This window comes from Rhipicephalus microplus, chromosome 7 (assembly GCF_043290135.1).
Source record: "Rhipicephalus microplus isolate Deutch F79 chromosome 7, USDA_Rmic, whole genome shotgun sequence".
NCBI classification, from domain to species: domain Eukaryota; kingdom Metazoa; phylum Arthropoda; class Arachnida; order Ixodida; family Ixodidae; genus Rhipicephalus; species Rhipicephalus microplus.
The window spans coordinates 6,581,295-6,599,569 of record NC_134706.1 but is presented as its reverse complement, the minus strand read 5'-3'; the positions used below and the strand labels follow the sequence as shown (position 1 = coordinate 6,599,569).

Genomic DNA, 18,275 nt, shown 5'->3' with positions numbered 1-18,275 from the left:
TACTGTCTTCTTCAAGGCAGTTGCAGCCTGGAAGAAGGCCAGACCACTCCTTTAACATTTGGCTTCAGCGACTCCCTGTGTTCGTGAATTTTCTATTTCTCCAAGCTTCCATTCTTCCCCTTAACTTCTGCCTGGAGAAACAGGCAACTTAGCTGTGGTGAGCTTGTGTGTAGTCGATACAGGCTGGCCGCCACTGTCGTCTGAGACTTGGTTTCCACTTGGGTGCCCAGGAACGAGTCCCCTCCCATAACCGCTATGAACCTGCCCTTGAGGCCACCTGTGCAGACGCCCACTCGAAGCCACCAGTACCAGCACACGGCCCACTTCAGCCGGTCACGAAAGATTTTCGACCGGGGCCCCGATGTTCCTGCACCAGTAAGACTTTGGCTGCATTTGTAGTAAATCTTTGGACACATGAGGAACCTGGAACATTAACAGAATGTGCTAAGCCCTTTTGTACGAGACATTAATCGATGAGCAGTTCTAGCCTTTTGTATGTTTGTATGTTGTGTCTTATAAGCAGGGTACCACATATGCATTTTCTTATCAACACCTATTTCAATGTAGGCACACTGCTGTCTCTTATGCCCATTTGTCTTTTACATCAATGTGTCTTATTAAAAGGGTTTGACTGTATATCATTACAAGTGTATGAAGTTTTGTGTGGGTCTGAACAAGTTTGGGCATCTGTGCATGGATAAGAAAGATCTTCTCTTTCTCTCTCAGTCTTTCCTTTTCCAGAGTGTGTTTATATTTGTGGCAGTGCTGGCCCTGCTTGGTCTTCCTTGTCATGTTTTTGTTGTGCTGTTTTTTTTTTCCATCATGTTCATTGTGTAGTATTCTGTACAGTAAAAATCTGTCTTAGGTGGTAAAGTTCATTAAGTTTAGCGAGTGTAACAAACAGTACAAGGAAGGCAGGAGCTGGTTGGTTAATTAGAAGAGCACATGGTCTGCCACACTGTTTTGTGGAAAGGGGAATAGAAAGATGAGAGTAGAGGAAAAAAATGTGGCTGATTCTTCTTTTTAGGAATCGGTATGATACGAAAATGTAACGTGCCATTACAGCTGTAGTTGAGCGTTTATTGTGAATTGTTTCACCACAATGGCAAAGGAACAAACACTACACTGACAAATTGCGAAGTCACGCGAAGAACGGCAAGCAGCTCAAAACTTGCAGCGCGCACTTAAGGGGGGACGCGGCCCTTGAAAACCGAAAAATCGCGAAAAAGTCTGTTTTTGAAAAACCACATTTTTGGGTTGTATGTCTCATAAACTACCTATTCTGTAATTATCAGCACCTAATTCAACCGCAAAGTGAAAAAAAAATACTATTTTCGAGGCCGCCGCGGCGTCCAAAACAGGCGCAAATCCCGAAATCAAACCAAACTTCGCGCGCGCGCCATTCCCGGACCATGCGGTCGTCCCGCGCCATCTTGGTGTTTTGACCGTGAATTCTTTCTCTCTCGTTCGCCGCCTTGCAAAATGGCGTCGGCAGCACAGTTGAGACGCTATTGGCGTTTTCCCGCGATGCGATGCGGAGCGCTGATTGGCTAGAGCAGCGCATTCATATCTCGCGGGAGAAAGCGTGCCCGCCATTGGCTGCTGTGCAGCAGCGGGGGTGGTCGCTCCTCTCGATGGTGCGTCCAGCGCGCTCGCTTCGTTGTTGCTCTCTGCTCCGTCCGCCTCGACAGACGTCTGCTTACGAGCCGCTCTTCGCCTTGTGCTATCTTTTCGATCATTTTCTCTCGTTTTTTTTTCTTTTTGCACTAGTTCTGTGCCTTTCGTCTTTGTTGTTGCGGGCGATGCCGGCAACGAAGCCGAAGTCAGTGCGGAAGTCCGATGCGCGGAGGCGCGCTATGCGGCTTGTACGATCATCGAAATTCCGCTATTCTGCTGCGGGTGCCGACTGCGTAGACGCTTGCAGCGACGGAACTGTGTTGTCGGCTGTCGCCAGTCGAGAATCCGACACATCGAGTGTGGCTGGAGCCGCAAATGCACTGAGTGTTTCCGAGATCGCCGGGCTCGACACGTGCTCCGAATCGATGCCATCCAGTGTGACACCGAGTGCTTCTGATATCGCCGGACCCAGCACTTCGTCTGAATCGGTGCCATCGAGCGTGACACCGAGTGCTTCTGATATCGCCGGACCCAGCACTTCGCCAGAATCGGTGCCGCCATCGAGCGTGAGTGGACCGTCGCTTCATCTGCGGACGCGTTTCCTAACGAAGGAAGAAATCGATGCAAATGCGAAACGTCGTGACGCCGTTCGCGCTGAACTCGAGTCTACGCCGGCGACGCAGAAGAAATTTCAACTGATGCAGCCGGCTCTTGCACCTGCAGTGACAAGTGAGGGCGAACATTTTTCGCTCGTTCAAATGAACATCTTTAACGTCGTGCTCAGCCGCATAGTGTGCAAAGAATGTTTGAAAGGTGCTATGACTGTCCGAGAGAGCACCAAGCTTGGACTTGCAACAAAACTTGAAGTCGTGTGCGCCTCTTGTGGCACCGTCGATAAATTATGGACATCACCCCGCAAAAAGGACACGCAGGCCTTCGATGTAAATGTCCGCGCCATAATGGCTATAAAGCAAATAGGCGAGGGGCAAACAGCTCTTAATGACTTTTGGGCTGCCATGAACGTCTCTTACAGAGGTCTTCACCACAAGACATTTCAAAAGCACTTGAAAGAGACGTTCAGGAAGCCAGAGGCCACCGCTTTGGAGAAGTTTTATGCTGATTCTGCCACAGCAGTGATCAAAACATATAAAGAAATGGACCCCAGCTTCTGCAAGGACATCACCGTAGTGTACGATGGCACATGGCATAAGCGGGGTCACACATCACACATCGGAGTGGGATAGGTAATTGACTTCTTTACAGGTCTCATCTTGGATGCTGTAGTTCTTTCAAACCACTGCCTTGGATGCCAAACAGGGCCCAAACCTGGAGATGCAGCATACGAAAGCTGGCAGAAGCACCACATTTGCCAGAAAAACACAGACGCAAAATCGGGAAGCATGGAAGTGGAGGAAGGCTTGACTCTCTTTGGGCAGTCTGTATCCAAGCATGGCCTGCGGTACACCACTCTTGTGTCCGACGGAGACAGCCGTACCTTCGCTGCCCTCACAGAAGAGAATGTGTACATGTGTACGGGCTAGTGCCAATTGTAAAAGAAGAATGTCTGAACCATGTTCAGAAAAGGATTGGAAGTGCTCTTCGAAACATTGTGCAGAAAAGTGATAAGCCACTGAGTGGGAAGGGAAGCTGACTAAAGCCCTCATTGAAAAGCTGACAGGATATTATGGTTGGGCCCTGAGAAACAATTCAACTGACCTAACAGCCATGCAGCGTGTAGTGATGGCAACATATCACCACGTCACATCGACTGACCAAGACCCTCACCATAAACTTTGCCCAGAGGGGGCTCAATCGTGGTGCCGCCATAGAGCTGCAGAGGGAGGCAAAGCGTGAGCCACAGCCAAAACATAAACACAGCCTACCGGACTATGTCGCTGCAGCTATGCTGCGCATCTACGAAAGACTGTCACAAAAGTCGCTTCTTCAGCGCTGCCTGGGAGCGAAGATGCAAAATGCATCAGAATCATTCCACTCCATTCTGTGGTCTCTGATGCCGAAGGAACAACACTCATCCTTGATCGCGGTAGAAACAGCACTGCATGAAGCAGTGCTGCGCTACAATGCCGGCTGCTGCAAAGCAACCCAAGTGATATCGGACTCCATTGGACTTCAACCAGGTCATCTGGCCATCCAGCGAGCTCGTGAAAAAGACGCTTTACGCCTAAAGAAGAATTCTAAAAGACACCAAGAGAAGATGGAGGCCAGGCAAAAGAAGAAAAGAGTGCGCCAGGACACTTCTAGCTACTGTGCTGGAGCTTTTTGAAGAAAACACGTGTTTTGAACTTTCTCGGCCTGTTTTCTCAGAACGGATTTTTTTGCTAGTTGTGGTGCTGAGGAAAGCAAGAACTCGAAAATCGTTCATCAGATTTGTGTGCCGTTTTTTTTATTCTGTTCCTGAATGACCTTGCAAGGGCGTAACAAGCTCCTTTTTTTGAAAATTGGTGCTGTTAATTTATAATAAACAATTAATTTTTGATGAATCTGGTCATTACTGATTACATCAAATTCAAAGTTGCGTGAAAATTTTGGGGGGGGAGAAATTAAAAAAAAACGGCTTTGTAGCGCCCTGGGATAGCTATCAAGGAATGACCACAATGAATTTCAGCTTTCTACTATGTCCTGGGATTTCTCACGACTCTTCCTCAGGCACCCATGTGAAGCACCCAGTTAAACCTCAATAACTCTGGAACTAAGAAACACAGCTTCGTGAAACTTAGCAGTTGTGCTAGTTTTATTGTAGTGAACAACCCCTGAAAGTTTCATCCAGATATCTTAAAAAATAAAAAAGTTCGGTCTCCAGGGTATCCTCCCCCCTTAAGCAGAAAGCACGCACGAAATGAGTAGACACAGGACATGTGCGGACTAACAACTGTCACAGCTCGACACCGAAAGCACGCTGTTCAAACAGAAAGACGCACAAAAAGAAAATCCTGGTATGCACAGGACCAGCACAAACAACTGTCACAGTTCTCACTTTTTTTGTGTGTGAGGACCGTGCTCCTTTCAATAACGCGGCTGCAGCAGCGAGCGAAGTGACCTTCGTGCTCTCACGAATCATGAGTCTGATAAGCGTGCACGCGGGGGAGACCATGCTCCGTGAAGGCTTGCGCTCATACACGCGCTCATGGAAACGCAAAAGGCGTTAGAGCATGCCCAGCGCGAGCCCTTCGGGCCATCTCACTATTAATTAATAATGAGAACACGTTGAAAAATTGGAGCTTCTAGGACTGCCAGACGGTGTATATGAATAGCTTGCCATTAATAATTTTGACAATGTATCTTTTGTGGCCTAGTGGCTTGTGCTGCGTGTTACGGAGCAATAGGTCGCTGATTCCACACCCTGTGACAGAACTTTTTCTTGTAGTTTCTTTTTTCATTGAAATCAGTATATACGTTACGTCATATCCCTGACTGAAATACGTCGCAGGAGCCATGGTGGACCGCGGCATAAAACACTTTTGTGTTAAATGAAAGATGTACGGTAAATTTACGGATTAAATGAGAAATGTACGGTGAATTTACGGACATGTTTGGATCTGCACAGGTAATTACCGCAGCAAAAAAATAAAATACATTTACACTCAAACTTCATTACAACGAAGTTTCATCTTACACGAAAATAAGCTCGTTATAGCCGAAAATTTGTTATTAAGGTATACAGTCAAGCTTGCTTATAACGAACCTGAGCGTGACGCGGCATCCGTTCGCTTTATCCCGAAGTTCGTAGTAAATGAAGCACAGCTTTTAAAAAAAAGTTGCAAGTGAAAACACAAACTTTTTTGCCCCAAAAAGTCCGTGATGCATGTGTTTCAAAGAGCGGAAGCAATAAGGGCGGTCTTGAGTTCATTTAAAACGGCAGGGTGCTCGTTTGCCGAGGCCCATGGCATAAGCTGCATGAGAAACTTGCTCCAAAGTTTTGTCGTTCTCGCAATCCGATTCCTTCAAATTGCTCTCGCCACGTACTTCATTCACAATGCCACAATCCGGGCACGGTTCCACAGTGTCGGCATCATCATCGGCCGTAATTAAACCATCGCAACACATGTCCCACCCGATCTCCCAAGTCGGAGTCGACGACGCGCTGCCACAAATCGCCGCCGCAGTGGTCCTGTTCAGACGCTTCAGGCTCGGCATCAGGCCCGACGTCGACGCAGTCGGCCTCGTGAGAACAGTTTCGAGCGCATGTAGCCGTCACCGCCGCCCACGAAATATTCACCATCTCCACGCTCAATTGAATACCGGGACGCCCGAAGCGCGAAGTTGGCTGCCAGGTGGTCAACAGCTATGAGGAAGCGCTCTGCAATGCGGCACTTAACGCGGGGATTACGCTCAAGCCAAGCGGTCACACTTTCGACGTTTTGTTGAGCGGCAGGAAAAAGCGTGCTAGTCCTTCCGTCGGCCATCGTGACCACACACGCACACCAAGAGCGAGCAAGAGGCGCACACGCGACACACATGCCAGAACGCGTCGAACAGCTCTGGGCTCGTTTACTCTCAGAAAACGAAACTAATTCGAGCCAGCGTGGCGGGCGTCGCAAAGCGGTGGAGACGGACAAAGGGGTTGTGATCAAGAGAGGAGAGCAGACTTGCGAGAGAAGGGCAAGGAGTTGCGATAAAGAGAGGGGAGGATGTGGCGGGAGGGAGACCTTGAAAACCAAAACACATGGGAAGAAGGCAGGTTGGGTAGCTTGCTTGAAAGGTCCACGAAACTCGCACGTAGAAAAACTTGGAAAAAGTGGCTGCGCGCGCAGAAGTCAAAGCGTGGCCGTCTGGATCGGTGCACGCGGCGGTGTTCGAAGAGTCTGCGACCGTGGTCGAAAAATCGTTTTGTTGCGCCGGCGGGTTTGCATGGCCTCACGAACTTCGATATTTCGCAATTCCTTCCGCGCAAATTAACAGCCATTTTCGCGCTTCCGCACGCGCTCGGAAGGCATGCCGAGTCGAGTGCGAAGTGAGCGAGAACACGTTCTAAACACGAAACGAATCACAAATTATCAGAGTCGGTGGGGTAGCGTACGCACGTGAACTAGACGCAGACGACTGGATACAGTCGGTGGCCGACGATGTTGGCAAATGGTCTGGTCACTCCAGGCCGGGGACGCCAACGACAGTACCAGCAATCAAAAACGGGGTAGATGGCCGACCGGTCTTCGAAAGATCGGTGGCAGTGTGAAAATACTGGCCTCGTCTGGCGATGCGGGGTGCTCAGAGTAGCGGGGGGATAAAGGACGGAGGGGTGCGTAACAAAAAGCAGTCGGGGCATGGAGGAAAGCTACAGCTTTTCTTCCTCCATGGGTTGGGAAGAGCGGCAACTAGAGGGTCGCGGAGGCAGGGTCGGCGTTTAACAATAAGAATGTATGGGCACCTCGCCGATGGCTGATCGGTGGTCAAAATGGGTTTCCCGAAGTCGGCAGACTGCTGACTCCGTTCGCTGTAACCGATCAGCGGAGCTCGGAGATGTTCGTTGTAAGTGCGATTTTTTGCCATTGAACCAATGTATATTTTCACGGTCACGCGGATAATGTTCGTTTCAAGCGAAAGTTTGTTTTAAGTGGGGCTGTATATGTGGGCTTGACTGTATTGCTAATACTATGTACATTGCAAGACTTTTTTATTTAATTCGTCATAACCAATATTTCGTCAGAAGCAGGAAGGAAGTTTGTTGTGTCCTGACCTCTTTCCTTTGTCTGTGTTAGCACGCCGTGTCTCTTTAGATTGAGAGATTGGTGTTTTTTAAATGGGAAGTGTGTTGTAGCTTTTTTTTGTCTGTCTTCTTTATCCTCTAATGCTGTTTCTGGCATTGAGGAATTAAAATATTAAGTGCGGAAATTGTGGTATACCTAGATGTATGAACGCTTGAGCAAAGTGCATTTATGCTGCCACTTGCCATCGCGCTGTCATAGAGTGTGGTTTGATTTGTCCTGAGTGAATTCACCCCTGAGTATATGACTTTGTCTATCAGCGTGAGTTATGAAACTGATGGCTCAGTAGCTTTGCTTTTCGACACACAGCCTTGCATATATCAACGCTGTGTCTTGTTTATTCAATCCCTTTTGTCCTTGGCTGCATGTGTGTTATTGTTTCTAAGATGCAATACCAACTAGCCATCCTCGTGAACTTCATTGGCAGGTGGCAGAGGATGACACCGAAGAGCAGCTCAGCGCACGAATCTCGTCGCCCCTGGTGACGACCACTTTTGTGGACTGGTGCTCCCGATACTTCACCCGTCCGCTCAACAAGGTGAGATGCGTTCTTATTACGCGACTTGTAAAAAGGACCTTATTTGGGAAAACCCAATGTGATTCTGTGTGCTCACACGTGCTTATGAAGCAGCACTCTGACGGTATATCGGTTTCTAACCGTGCTCCAAATTTAGTACACATTCCTCTATTTCCGCATGCTGCACTCTTATCTTGCACGTAAATGAGCCCTGTGATAGAAGCAGCCTCTCAAGCCTGGAGATTTGCACATCCAGGAGGTTTCATGCTTCTATGATGTCTGGACTGGTGTTTGCACCCCCTTGAGGGCTGCACGTGCATTCTCAAAAAAGGTTCTCCGCAGATAAGAGGGTATTCGCACGGTGGAAAAGCAGTGCACGTGCAGCCCTCAAGAGGGCTGCATGGGCATTCTCAAAGGAGGTTCTTTGCAGATAAAAGGGTATTCGCACGGTGGAAAAGCAAGGACTGTGGATGGCGTCACAGCAGCATCGGGGATCAGCGAGTGGGCTGGCCGATTTGGTAATTCGTGACGTCGTTACGTGATCCGAAATCCCTGCTTCTCGCCAAGAATTTAAATCTACCCCGTTTGTATAACCCCTATCTGAAAATAACATACAGACAGCAGAAGAAGGGGGCAGTGGGATGAAGTGGGAGTGCAGTGCTTTATTGCTCATTGTTATAAGTCAAGTGGTAGAACCGGCATGTTACAAGCTTGCTCATAACATATGCAGAATCAAGGAGAATTTATTCCCTTGTGTGCTACCTTGTAGTAGTGCCTATTTGCAATAGGACATTTTTGTTTCATAGCATGACCAAACAAATGCACCGAATAAAGCCTGTAACATGTTGAGCAATAATGGAGCGCTAATGGTGAACTTAGGATCGAAAATGCTGGAAGAGTTGTTTGTTGTAGCAACCCTGATGCTATCCAACTGGCTTTGGTGCATCTCAGGCCTGTAGTCGTGAATTGTTTCGAGAGGGAGGCGGGCGGGGAGAAGAAAAAGAAGAAGAAATCATTTTATTTCCCAGAAAGAAACAGGTTCTGGAGAGGTTCACTGGCTAAAAGCTGTTTATGGACAGCTTGACGAGGCCAGTGAACCCTATACAAGGCAGGTGGGACAATGACAAAGATGTGTATAACAATAAAGACCATAAGCTAACATTACAATACCAAATACGGTGTAATAAAAACATATATATATACATTCCTACGAAACATCCTGATACCAGCATAGCACAGAAGATTACATGGACGCGAGCAAAAAGAAAAAAAAAACAAAGGAAAAAAACAAAAGAAAAATCCAGCAACCATAACACCATTATTGCCAAAAAATAAAATGATGAAAACATAAGGGAAGATATATATACAAATTTGTTCCTTGTGTATGTGCTCCATCATACAATGTACATCACATGTCAGACAAACAAAATTATACAGACAGAATTATATCATATAACCTATTCGGTACAGCATGGATGCACACACTGAAAGAAAAATGAAATTGTACTATCGTACAGACAGCACATTTCACAGCGTGAAAAAGTTAGCCTATATTTACAAAAAAGGATCGTAGTTCTTTTAATGAGAAACTGTTTACGTGACTGTATTTATTGAGAATCATTGGTAAATTGTATTGCAGTGTTTGAGATTTGTAATTATTGCGAAACCTCGGAACAATTCGAACATCACTGTTTCTTGTTCCTAACAAAACATTTTTCACAGTTAGACATGCGGTATTTTTAATTAATTGTTTAAATGAAATGGAAGAGAAATAGCAGGATCGCAGAATGCGAAAGATATACATATATTCCACTTTAATAATACCGTAGTCCCGACACACAAGTTGTGTTGATGACAAATAATCTAAATTAGCGACATGTCTAATAACTTTTTTCTGCATGGTCTGAAGTTTCATTATGTAAGTTTTTGTCGTGGTTGCCCACACCAAACTGCAGTAATTTATGTGCGAAAGAAAAAGAGCATGGTATATTTGCAGTTTCACCTTTGCGGGTAAGATATGTCTACAATGAACTAGCACACCAACTACACTAGAGGCTTTTTTGCAGATGTCAACGACGTGTTGGTTCCAGCTGAGGTTTGATGAAAACGTGACGCCAAGAATTTTATGTTCATCCACAAAACGAATGTCTTCAACTGCGTAAGCTAATGCTTGTGTTGATGAAAATATTTTGTTTTTAGCTCGGAATACGATGGCTTTTGTTTTCAGTGGATTAATTTTCAATAAATTTTTGTTAGACCACAAGAAAAGCTTGTTCAATAGCTTATTACACCGGATAATTAGCTCATTTGCGTCAGGGCCGGAAAAAAGTAAGTTCGTGTCATCAGCATATATAACAAAGCTCACACTGGGATCAATATCCACGATGTCATTTATGTAAGCATTAAGTAATAGCAGCCCCAGTGCGCTTCCCTGGGGCACACCATTTGTTGAGCACTTGTTGTTGAGCAACATTGAGCACTTGTTGAAGGCCTTGAAAAGCACCTACTATTTTTATTATTTGTCCTTGTTCAAACATCTCCCCTACATTCAAATTTCAAGAGAAGGGAGGGGGGCCTAGGGCACCCCTCCCCTCTGGCTACAGGCCTGGTGTGTCTGTAGACTGGCAGTGTTGTGTAGTGTACAAACGCCCTGCTGAAGTTTCGTTTTAAAGGGACACCAAGGGGAAACTAAAAATTTGCTTAGAGTGATAAGTTATACTCTGAAAGCGCTATCGTCATTAATTTCAACATTGTAGGCCTGATAATAGATGAGAAAAAACTATGCCAAGAGTTTCACATTTAAATTTTCCTTCGAAACCTCCTACGATTACATCATTGATTTCAAAGTGTTTTTCTGTATTCTGGTGACATTGGCACAACAAAATTTTCTGAAACTCGGTATATACCTATATCTCCGGCTTCTTGAGAAGACAATGTACTTCACCATTACCAATTGGGAACTACGTAGGCCCCAGTAGACGCTGTCATAGTCTTGTCTGATTTTTTCACGATGACTGGTGCCGAAACAGTGTGCCTGGTGTTGTCTGCACCCGAATATTCTTTTTGCACATTTTCTAGCTTATTTAGTACATTCTCGTGGTGAGCGTGAGTAGTTTGGTATAGCGAAAGAGTTTTTTACTTTAACGAGAGAAATTGTGTTTCTATTTAGTGTTTCTTTAAAAAAAGCATGTCTGTAGTAGGTGGTGGGACATCTGTTGTTGCTCTTTGTGCAGATTTTGGATGTTCCTCAGCTGGGTGCAGGGGACTCCTTGGCCGCTAGGGAGTCCCCCTGGTGCCAAGTGGTACTGCCTCTCTCTCTCTATTTCTCTATTTCTTGCTTGCCTGTCTCTGTCTGCATGCTGTCCTGCTTGAATATTGCACATCTCGCTTGTTCTCTTTCTGTCGCAAAGAATGTGATACAGAATTGTCTGAACAGCAATAAGTGCATCAGGCAGGCCAGCCAACGTTTCGATAGATGGAACGATCTTTATGGGAGGAGCATCATTATCCTTGGCGTGTTATCCTTGGCGTGTTAGTTTGAGATGGTTAGCCAGTGACGTCACATCATGTGATGCCACTGTGTCATATGGTGCCCTGGCATCACGTGCCAGTACATCACGTGACGCTTTCAGGTGGTGTACCAACAGCAACACCACATGACGTGACGCCACTGTCTCATGTGGTGTAATGGCATCACGTGTCAGGACACCTCGTGACACAGCAGCATCACATCCTGTGGTGTCACTGCCTGTGTACCAGGTGACACAGTGGTACCGCATGACATGACATCACTGGCTATTTCAAATGAACATGCCCGCAACGATAAGGTGCCTTTGATAAAGACAGGTCCACCTGTCCTAACATCGGTTATCCCGGCTGATGCACTTATGCCTGTTCAAACAACTTTTATGTCACTATGTGCTTCCATCTATTTGTCCTCACCTCTACTTCTGCCTCAAAGAAAGTTAGACTATTTACCAGTGGGAATGATAGGGTTTTTAGAAGTGGCAGCTCTGGCTTTTTTGATGGAAGTGGTACCCTGTAACTTTAGGAGAAATGCTAAGTCAGCTGAGAGCTCCATTTGAGTGGAGTTCAGAACATCACTATGCTTTCACTGTGTAGGCCCAATGGAAGCCGCTTCATGTTCATTAGTTTTTCATATGTGAGTGTTGTAGAGATCTTTGTACATTACATGTGCTGGCAATATCAGGGGCACTGTATTGACAGGAGTGAGCTGGTACAATCTGAATACCAAAGTATATCTTCTGTGTTCCCAAAAAGTATGTAAACGCTAAATAACTTTTGTTTGGCCATTTTCAGTGTCCTAAGATGTTCTATTGGCTTCTCCAGCCACGTAGCAGTAGTTGCGGACAAGTTCATCTCTCGAAAACGTGTTGTCTTAGAAACACACTGCTTGGCTGGGCCTGCCTGATCACACACTCTGCGCAAACTTATTCCCCTCCAACCTATTGTTCACGTGCGTATTCCTTCTAGAATGAAGCTTTCAGGTGCCTGTTTCTGCGTTTAGTACTGCCACTGTTGCCGTCAATGGCGTAACTGATAAACATCAAAAAGTTACCGACACACATGAAAAAAATAAAATAAGAAAAAGATACCTGAAATGGAATGGGATTCAAACCCTGGACCTCTGCGTGGCAGTTGAGTATTCTACCCCAGAGCCACGATAGTGCTTGAATCTCATTCGTGAAAAGACCCTACATGGGTGTTATGTTGGGCAAGAAATTGCATTAACGAATGTAGTACAGTGTGGCAGAAGAGTAAAATAACCTGTTGTCAGTCATTGCTAATTACCCAACAAGTGCGGGGCTTAGTCTTCCCGTCCAGTGCAAAGTGCTAAGCTGTAATTTTTCATCGTCATCAGCCACACGTAGCGTCAACAAAATGCACATAATACCTTTACAGATGTGTAGCGGGTACCTGCCGCGCTTATCCGCCGAAAGACGAATAAGGCGTAGTGGGTGCTGTCCGACTTCACGGGAAATTATGATTTATAGCGTAGTCGATGCCTTTTGGAAAGCCAAAATTTCAAATGTAGTAGTTGGCCTTACCCCAACACGAAGCTGTGCGCAGAATTCACATTAGGCAGTATCGTAATCGTAGGTGATCTTTTTCTCTTGAGTTATGTTTGGTCATCACATTTCACCATCAAGTGTTGGAGAGTCTTTCCAAGCTTATTTGGAAGTACCGGGGAGTCTGCAATAAATAAAGTTGCTTGGATTTGTATACGTGTCCTCGCGCCACGTTGCAATCAGGTGAAAACAAGGCTGGTTTGAATTTTGATTGAAGATCCTCGTTTTCGTTTCCATAACTAAAGCAGGTATCACAGACCTCCGACCCTGAGAGCATGGAGCACCAGCAAAAGGAGTGGAGATTTCTGCGCAATGCGCGGATAAGGGCGGCTGCACAGGCCGAACGTCGGAAAACCGGTGAGCGCTGTTTGGGCAGACACTTGTGTGGGGTGTATGATCATGATAATGATAACTTGCTGCTTTCTGGGGCGACTTTATAGTAACACCCTAGCACATACGTGTAGTAGGTAAATGACATACATCGCATCGGAGAAACCCAGAAAAAAAAAAAAAGGTGAAGGCGTACAAAGAAAATGGGAGGCATTTGCTACAGGACCGTCTTTTTTAATGCCATTTAACTATTTGCACATAAAACTGTAAAATCATGCAGCCAGCTTGGACACGAATGCTGAATAGTTTGCTTCATGCTCATTGTTTTTCTTTTGTAGTTACTATTATGGTACATGACAGAAATTGTGTTTGTAAAACAGGGCAATATGAATTATTTCCTGAAGGGTCTCAGTCACCTATATTTTCTTGCCTTCATGGCACGCATGATGATGCCGTCACATGTGCTAGGTATGGTGTACTAGAATGGGGTAGTGTGCTGTCTTGGCAGCAAACCAATTGGAAAGCGGTGGTCACTTTTGCGATGACGCCACCAGCAGGGTGCTACGATCGAACGGTGTGTCCGGCACGCATAATTTAAATTTGCATTGCGGAAGTTTCTGCAGTTTTTTGGGTAAAATAGTTGCAATACACAATTGGTGCTAAATGTATCTGTAAGATCAAAACACCTCAAAGACATTTGTATGCATTGATACTCTAAATCAAGCTGCTTCTGCGTCACCTGAACTTGCAGAATTCCTATCGCAGAACATCATTGTTTTTTCTTCCAGTTTCAAGAAGTTTGACGTAAGAGTGCATCCGTGTGTAGTTGCAAGTCTATTTTCATATAGAGACTGAGGGTGGACTGAAGCAGCAGAACTTGTCGAGACCCAGATCGTCTGCTTGCTTACTGTTTGGTTGCAGAAGGGATAAAAAATCACATAGCTATTCGTTCTATGCACATGTATGCCTGCCTAGCTATCACACTAACTTGATGTTATACGATGAAACGAACTAGGAGGTCTGGAAGGATAGCGAAAACATCATCAGGTGAGTTCCACGACCACACCTCAACAGCATGAGCCAGGAGAGTAATGTAAGAAAAAAATGTAACGCTCAATGACCAATGCTGCTTTATTTCTTCAGACATTTTACGCCTCAAAGAGGCACCAAAGCTCAGGAAAGCCGCTAAATGCACTACAATATAGTATTCAGGGTGCTGTATTTAGTCTGTAAGAAAAGGCCCTCAATTCCAATCAGTCTGCAAAAACTAGAATGCGACAGGCTTCCTCAAACACTGAGTGTGCCATGTAGACAAAAAAGTTTGCTAATGCTTCATTAGACATCAGAAGGGAACAATTAACGAGTCTGCCAGGTACATGCACGACCAGCGCAGCAACTATTACTACAGACCTCGAGGGTTTTGTATCTCAGCTTCACATAAATTACTTCTGGGGGCGGCAACAGGTGGCCACACAGTAGTACAGTGTGCTCTGGCAGCACAGGTCGTCTTCACAAAAAAAGCCATGTTTTTAGAGCCAGACGACACACGACCCCATTTCTGTACACCATATGCCAGATCTGGGTAGTCCAGCACATCTAAAAAAAAAAAAATGGCTGTTGGTGGCTGTATCTTTGGTCACGAAAATGGTGGAGCTGCTTTAGAGCTGGCTGTGATGATAAACAAGTCTGCATCGCATGTCACACTATGGTAAGTGAGATGCACCCATAGATGGCGTAACGGTCTTGGTTGCGGACAATGTGATAGCTGCACCGCAAAAAGGTAAGTGCGGTGTGAGCATGAATACGTCCTGAATTAGCATGGGTGGGCGTGGCAGGGGCAGCCACATGTCCTTTTCTTCACATCTCTGCTCGACAAATGGTGTCGACATAGACACCCGCACAAAACATCACAGGAAACCACGGGGGAGACACTGGAGAACTGCAACTCCACTATTTCTGCAGATTTCATGTAGGGTGGAACTGGAATCATATTTAGGAGTGAAGAATTTTAGGGTCTCTGCGTGTCCGCGCTTGTCGTCTGTCATTTGCTACTGTCGCAACGGTCAATTTGCTCAAGAGCAGGAGAGAGACCACCTTCTCTTGCCAAGAGAAAGTTTGCTCTCTCCCCCCCCCCCCCCCCCGTCCTTCGCCGCGTGTCAAGAGAGAGCGAATGCAACATGTTGAATAATATGAAAATGCTCCCTCGTCAATGAGAAACAACGCACAGCACAACCGTTCACTGGCCTTATATATAGGCACTGGATCAAAACCTGAAATGTATATTGTGCCAGTGGGTGATTTCTCTTGTGCATTATTGAACAATAAGGATTCACAGCGTGCACGTTAACTAAAAGTAGACTGCATTCTTTGCTCCTCCCCAGGTTTCACGTCAGTGAAGCCCTTCCCTACATGCTTCGCCCCTTCCTAGCTCTGTTGCTGGCGCTCGCCTCGTGTGGCGAGCAGGTTGGCGTGGCAACTGCGCGTTCTGTCTCTGTCAGGAGCCGTGGCTGATAAGCGACAGCGTGCAATGAGCCAGCCGTGGAGCATTTCTTTTTATTAAAGACGATAGTCTTTCTTGGTGACCTTCGACGCAAAAACTTTGGTCTGTCTGTCTGTACATTTGTCTGTTTGTCCACCGTTACTGCGAATCGGGTACTTTAAGCAGTACCAGCCGATACCCTGAACGGCTGACTTCATCCGCAGCGCCCACCAATGTTGCTTAAGAATGAGCGTTCATACGTGTGCGATTGTCAATTAAAAAGCAATTATTGCGCATATCTGAGGCACCTTAACAACACGTATATATTCTGCATGTTCGTCTTTTGCTAGAAAAGGCATACATAAGTAATTCTAAGGACTGTAGCGCTTATCACGCTGCGCTGACCATGCAACGCTTGCACTGAAAGGCGAGTGTTTCCAGCGCTTTGCCAAGAAGATACGGTCGTGGCCCCTCTCTGTCGCCTTGCGTTCTGCACCTTATCACCTCTGAAAAGGGCGCGCACGCCCGTTTCAGGGCCACGCGCTTTGTTTTCCAAAAAACACTGCCAGATGGCGCACATGTCTCACGCGTTACCTGACTTGATGCGCTCGTTCGTCTCCGCTGCACGCTCGAGGCACTCAAACACAGTGCCTCCAGAATACCATTCAACGATTTTCTCGCGCAGAACATCAAATAAATGTTTTGTTCACTCTGTCCACACCCAAGACGTCTCATCGTCTTTCAATGAAATTTGCAGATTAAACACAAATACGGGGCCAATTTTTTTGAAGAGCATGATTTGTTGCACTTTTTAGGTTTATCTTTATGTCCACCACATTCACGATGATCGAAGCTGATTGAAGGTGCACGCTTGCAGCAACTGGGGTGCGCCTGGACGAACAGGTGTTCTACAGCCGGTGCCCCAGCGTTCCCACCTGCCTGGCCTTCCACCCGTACGAGGCAGAGATCTGTGTGGCCAACAGGGATTCCTACAGGTAGGTAACTCGTTCTGACAGCCTAGTGCATTGATGAAAGTACACATCGCATAGCCATTCTTCGGTAAAAACATCATCTTCATTTCTCTAATTGGGTCATTAACGTATCTATAAATCAGGTTTGTATTTCTTTGCAATAAATTGTTCAAGATAAGAATGTACAGAAGGAGGTTCCTTAAATAAACTGAACTGAGACCTCCTGTGCATTATAAACATGGATGTTCGATTGGCAGCAACACTGACAAAATTAGTACGAAAACAAAATTATAAATAAAAGGATTGACAAAAAGAGGTCCCATAGTGCTAACTAAATTGAGATCTTTTGTACATACGAACTTGAATATCCAATTGGCAACAACAGTAGCAAAATAAGTATGATTGCAAAATTAAAATAACAGTGTAATAGCTTCACTGGGGATTTGCCTATCATTGAACGTTCACCACATGATTGTAGTTGAACTAAGCGAAAAGAAAGGCACAGAGATCTTTGATAGTGAAACTCCTTGTAAGATGGGCTGCTGTCTCTTCAAAGCTGTTCATATGGCTGAACTGTGCATTTACTAATGTTGAGAAAGATGATGAGTAGATACTGTAGCCACTCAAGTCGAATCACTGTCAATTCTAAAGTGCACCTGATCTTTGTGCATTCAAAATAAAGATGGACCTGAAGTATTGTTTGCAGATTTTGAAAACAAAAGTGTGACATGACCCTATGTTGATGGTAAGAAAGAAAAAGAGAGGGACAAGCACAATAGCCTTTACAGAACAGTTTTTTTTTTTGTATCCACTCGGCAACCGTTGTGCCTTGTTCTTGATTCATGCAGTCTGTGGGATGACCACGGCAACCTTCAGAGTTGTCACATGAACGACAATCCCGCACAAACACGCATCACAGCTCTGACCTACCTGAATGCACATGACGTACCACTGCTGCTTCTGGGCTCAGGTATGCAGGCCGCTCATCATCCTCATTATAAACAATAACTTAGTTTGAGATCAGGGACAGGCCTTAGGAATACCACTCTGCGCACTAGAAGAACAGTTGTCTCTATAGTAGATTACAATCTAAGAAAAAATTATCAGCTCCACCCACAGCCACTGCTGTCCCTCAGATGGAGAGCTTGCATAAATGTTTCACTTAGTAGCGCTTGCTCATTTTTGTGACGTTCAGCACATCTCAGGTGATTCGAATGGTTGACTTCTATGCGGACACCTGTTTTCGTCACTGGCTTTAGGTCAGAAACTTGAAGGCCATAGTAAATTTTGCAAGAATTTTGGCATTGCTGCTCAACCAATTGTAATGCTTTTGGAAGTAATGACAAACTTCTAACTCTTGATATGCGTAGTATGTACATTAGCTGAGAAAAAGTGTGCTTATTGAGTGGAGACCAGCTATCACGACTGTCTTTCACAAGCGGGGGGCAGGGGCGGAGTCCTGGGGGCGGAGCTTGTATAGGTGAATGGCAGGCATAGCACAGTTATGGGGGTGGAACTTGTATAGGTGAATGGCAGGCATAGCACAGT

The 18,275-nt window shown here is 45.7% G+C and overlaps 1 protein-coding gene across 4 annotated transcripts in view; it reads left to right on the top strand.

The window, feature by feature from the left end:
• raptor (regulatory associated protein of MTOR complex 1) overlaps positions 1-18,275 on the top strand; it is a 51,318-nt gene that overhangs the window by 22,669 nt on the left and 10,374 nt on the right. For 2 of the 4 annotated variants that reach the window (XM_075868525.1, XM_075868528.1), the window contains exons 17-22: positions 231-375; positions 7,768-7,878; positions 11,091-11,159; positions 13,193-13,304; positions 16,634-16,751; positions 17,576-17,697. In XM_075868525.1, the coding sequence (XP_075724640.1) occupies positions 231-375; positions 7,768-7,878; positions 11,091-11,159; positions 13,193-13,304; positions 16,634-16,751; positions 17,576-17,697 (677 nt within the window). The remainder of the gene's footprint in view (positions 1-230; positions 376-7,767; positions 7,879-11,090; positions 11,160-13,192; positions 13,305-16,633; positions 16,752-17,575; positions 17,698-18,275) is intronic. The other 2 variants (XM_075868527.1, XM_075868526.1) reach the window with 2 other exon arrangements.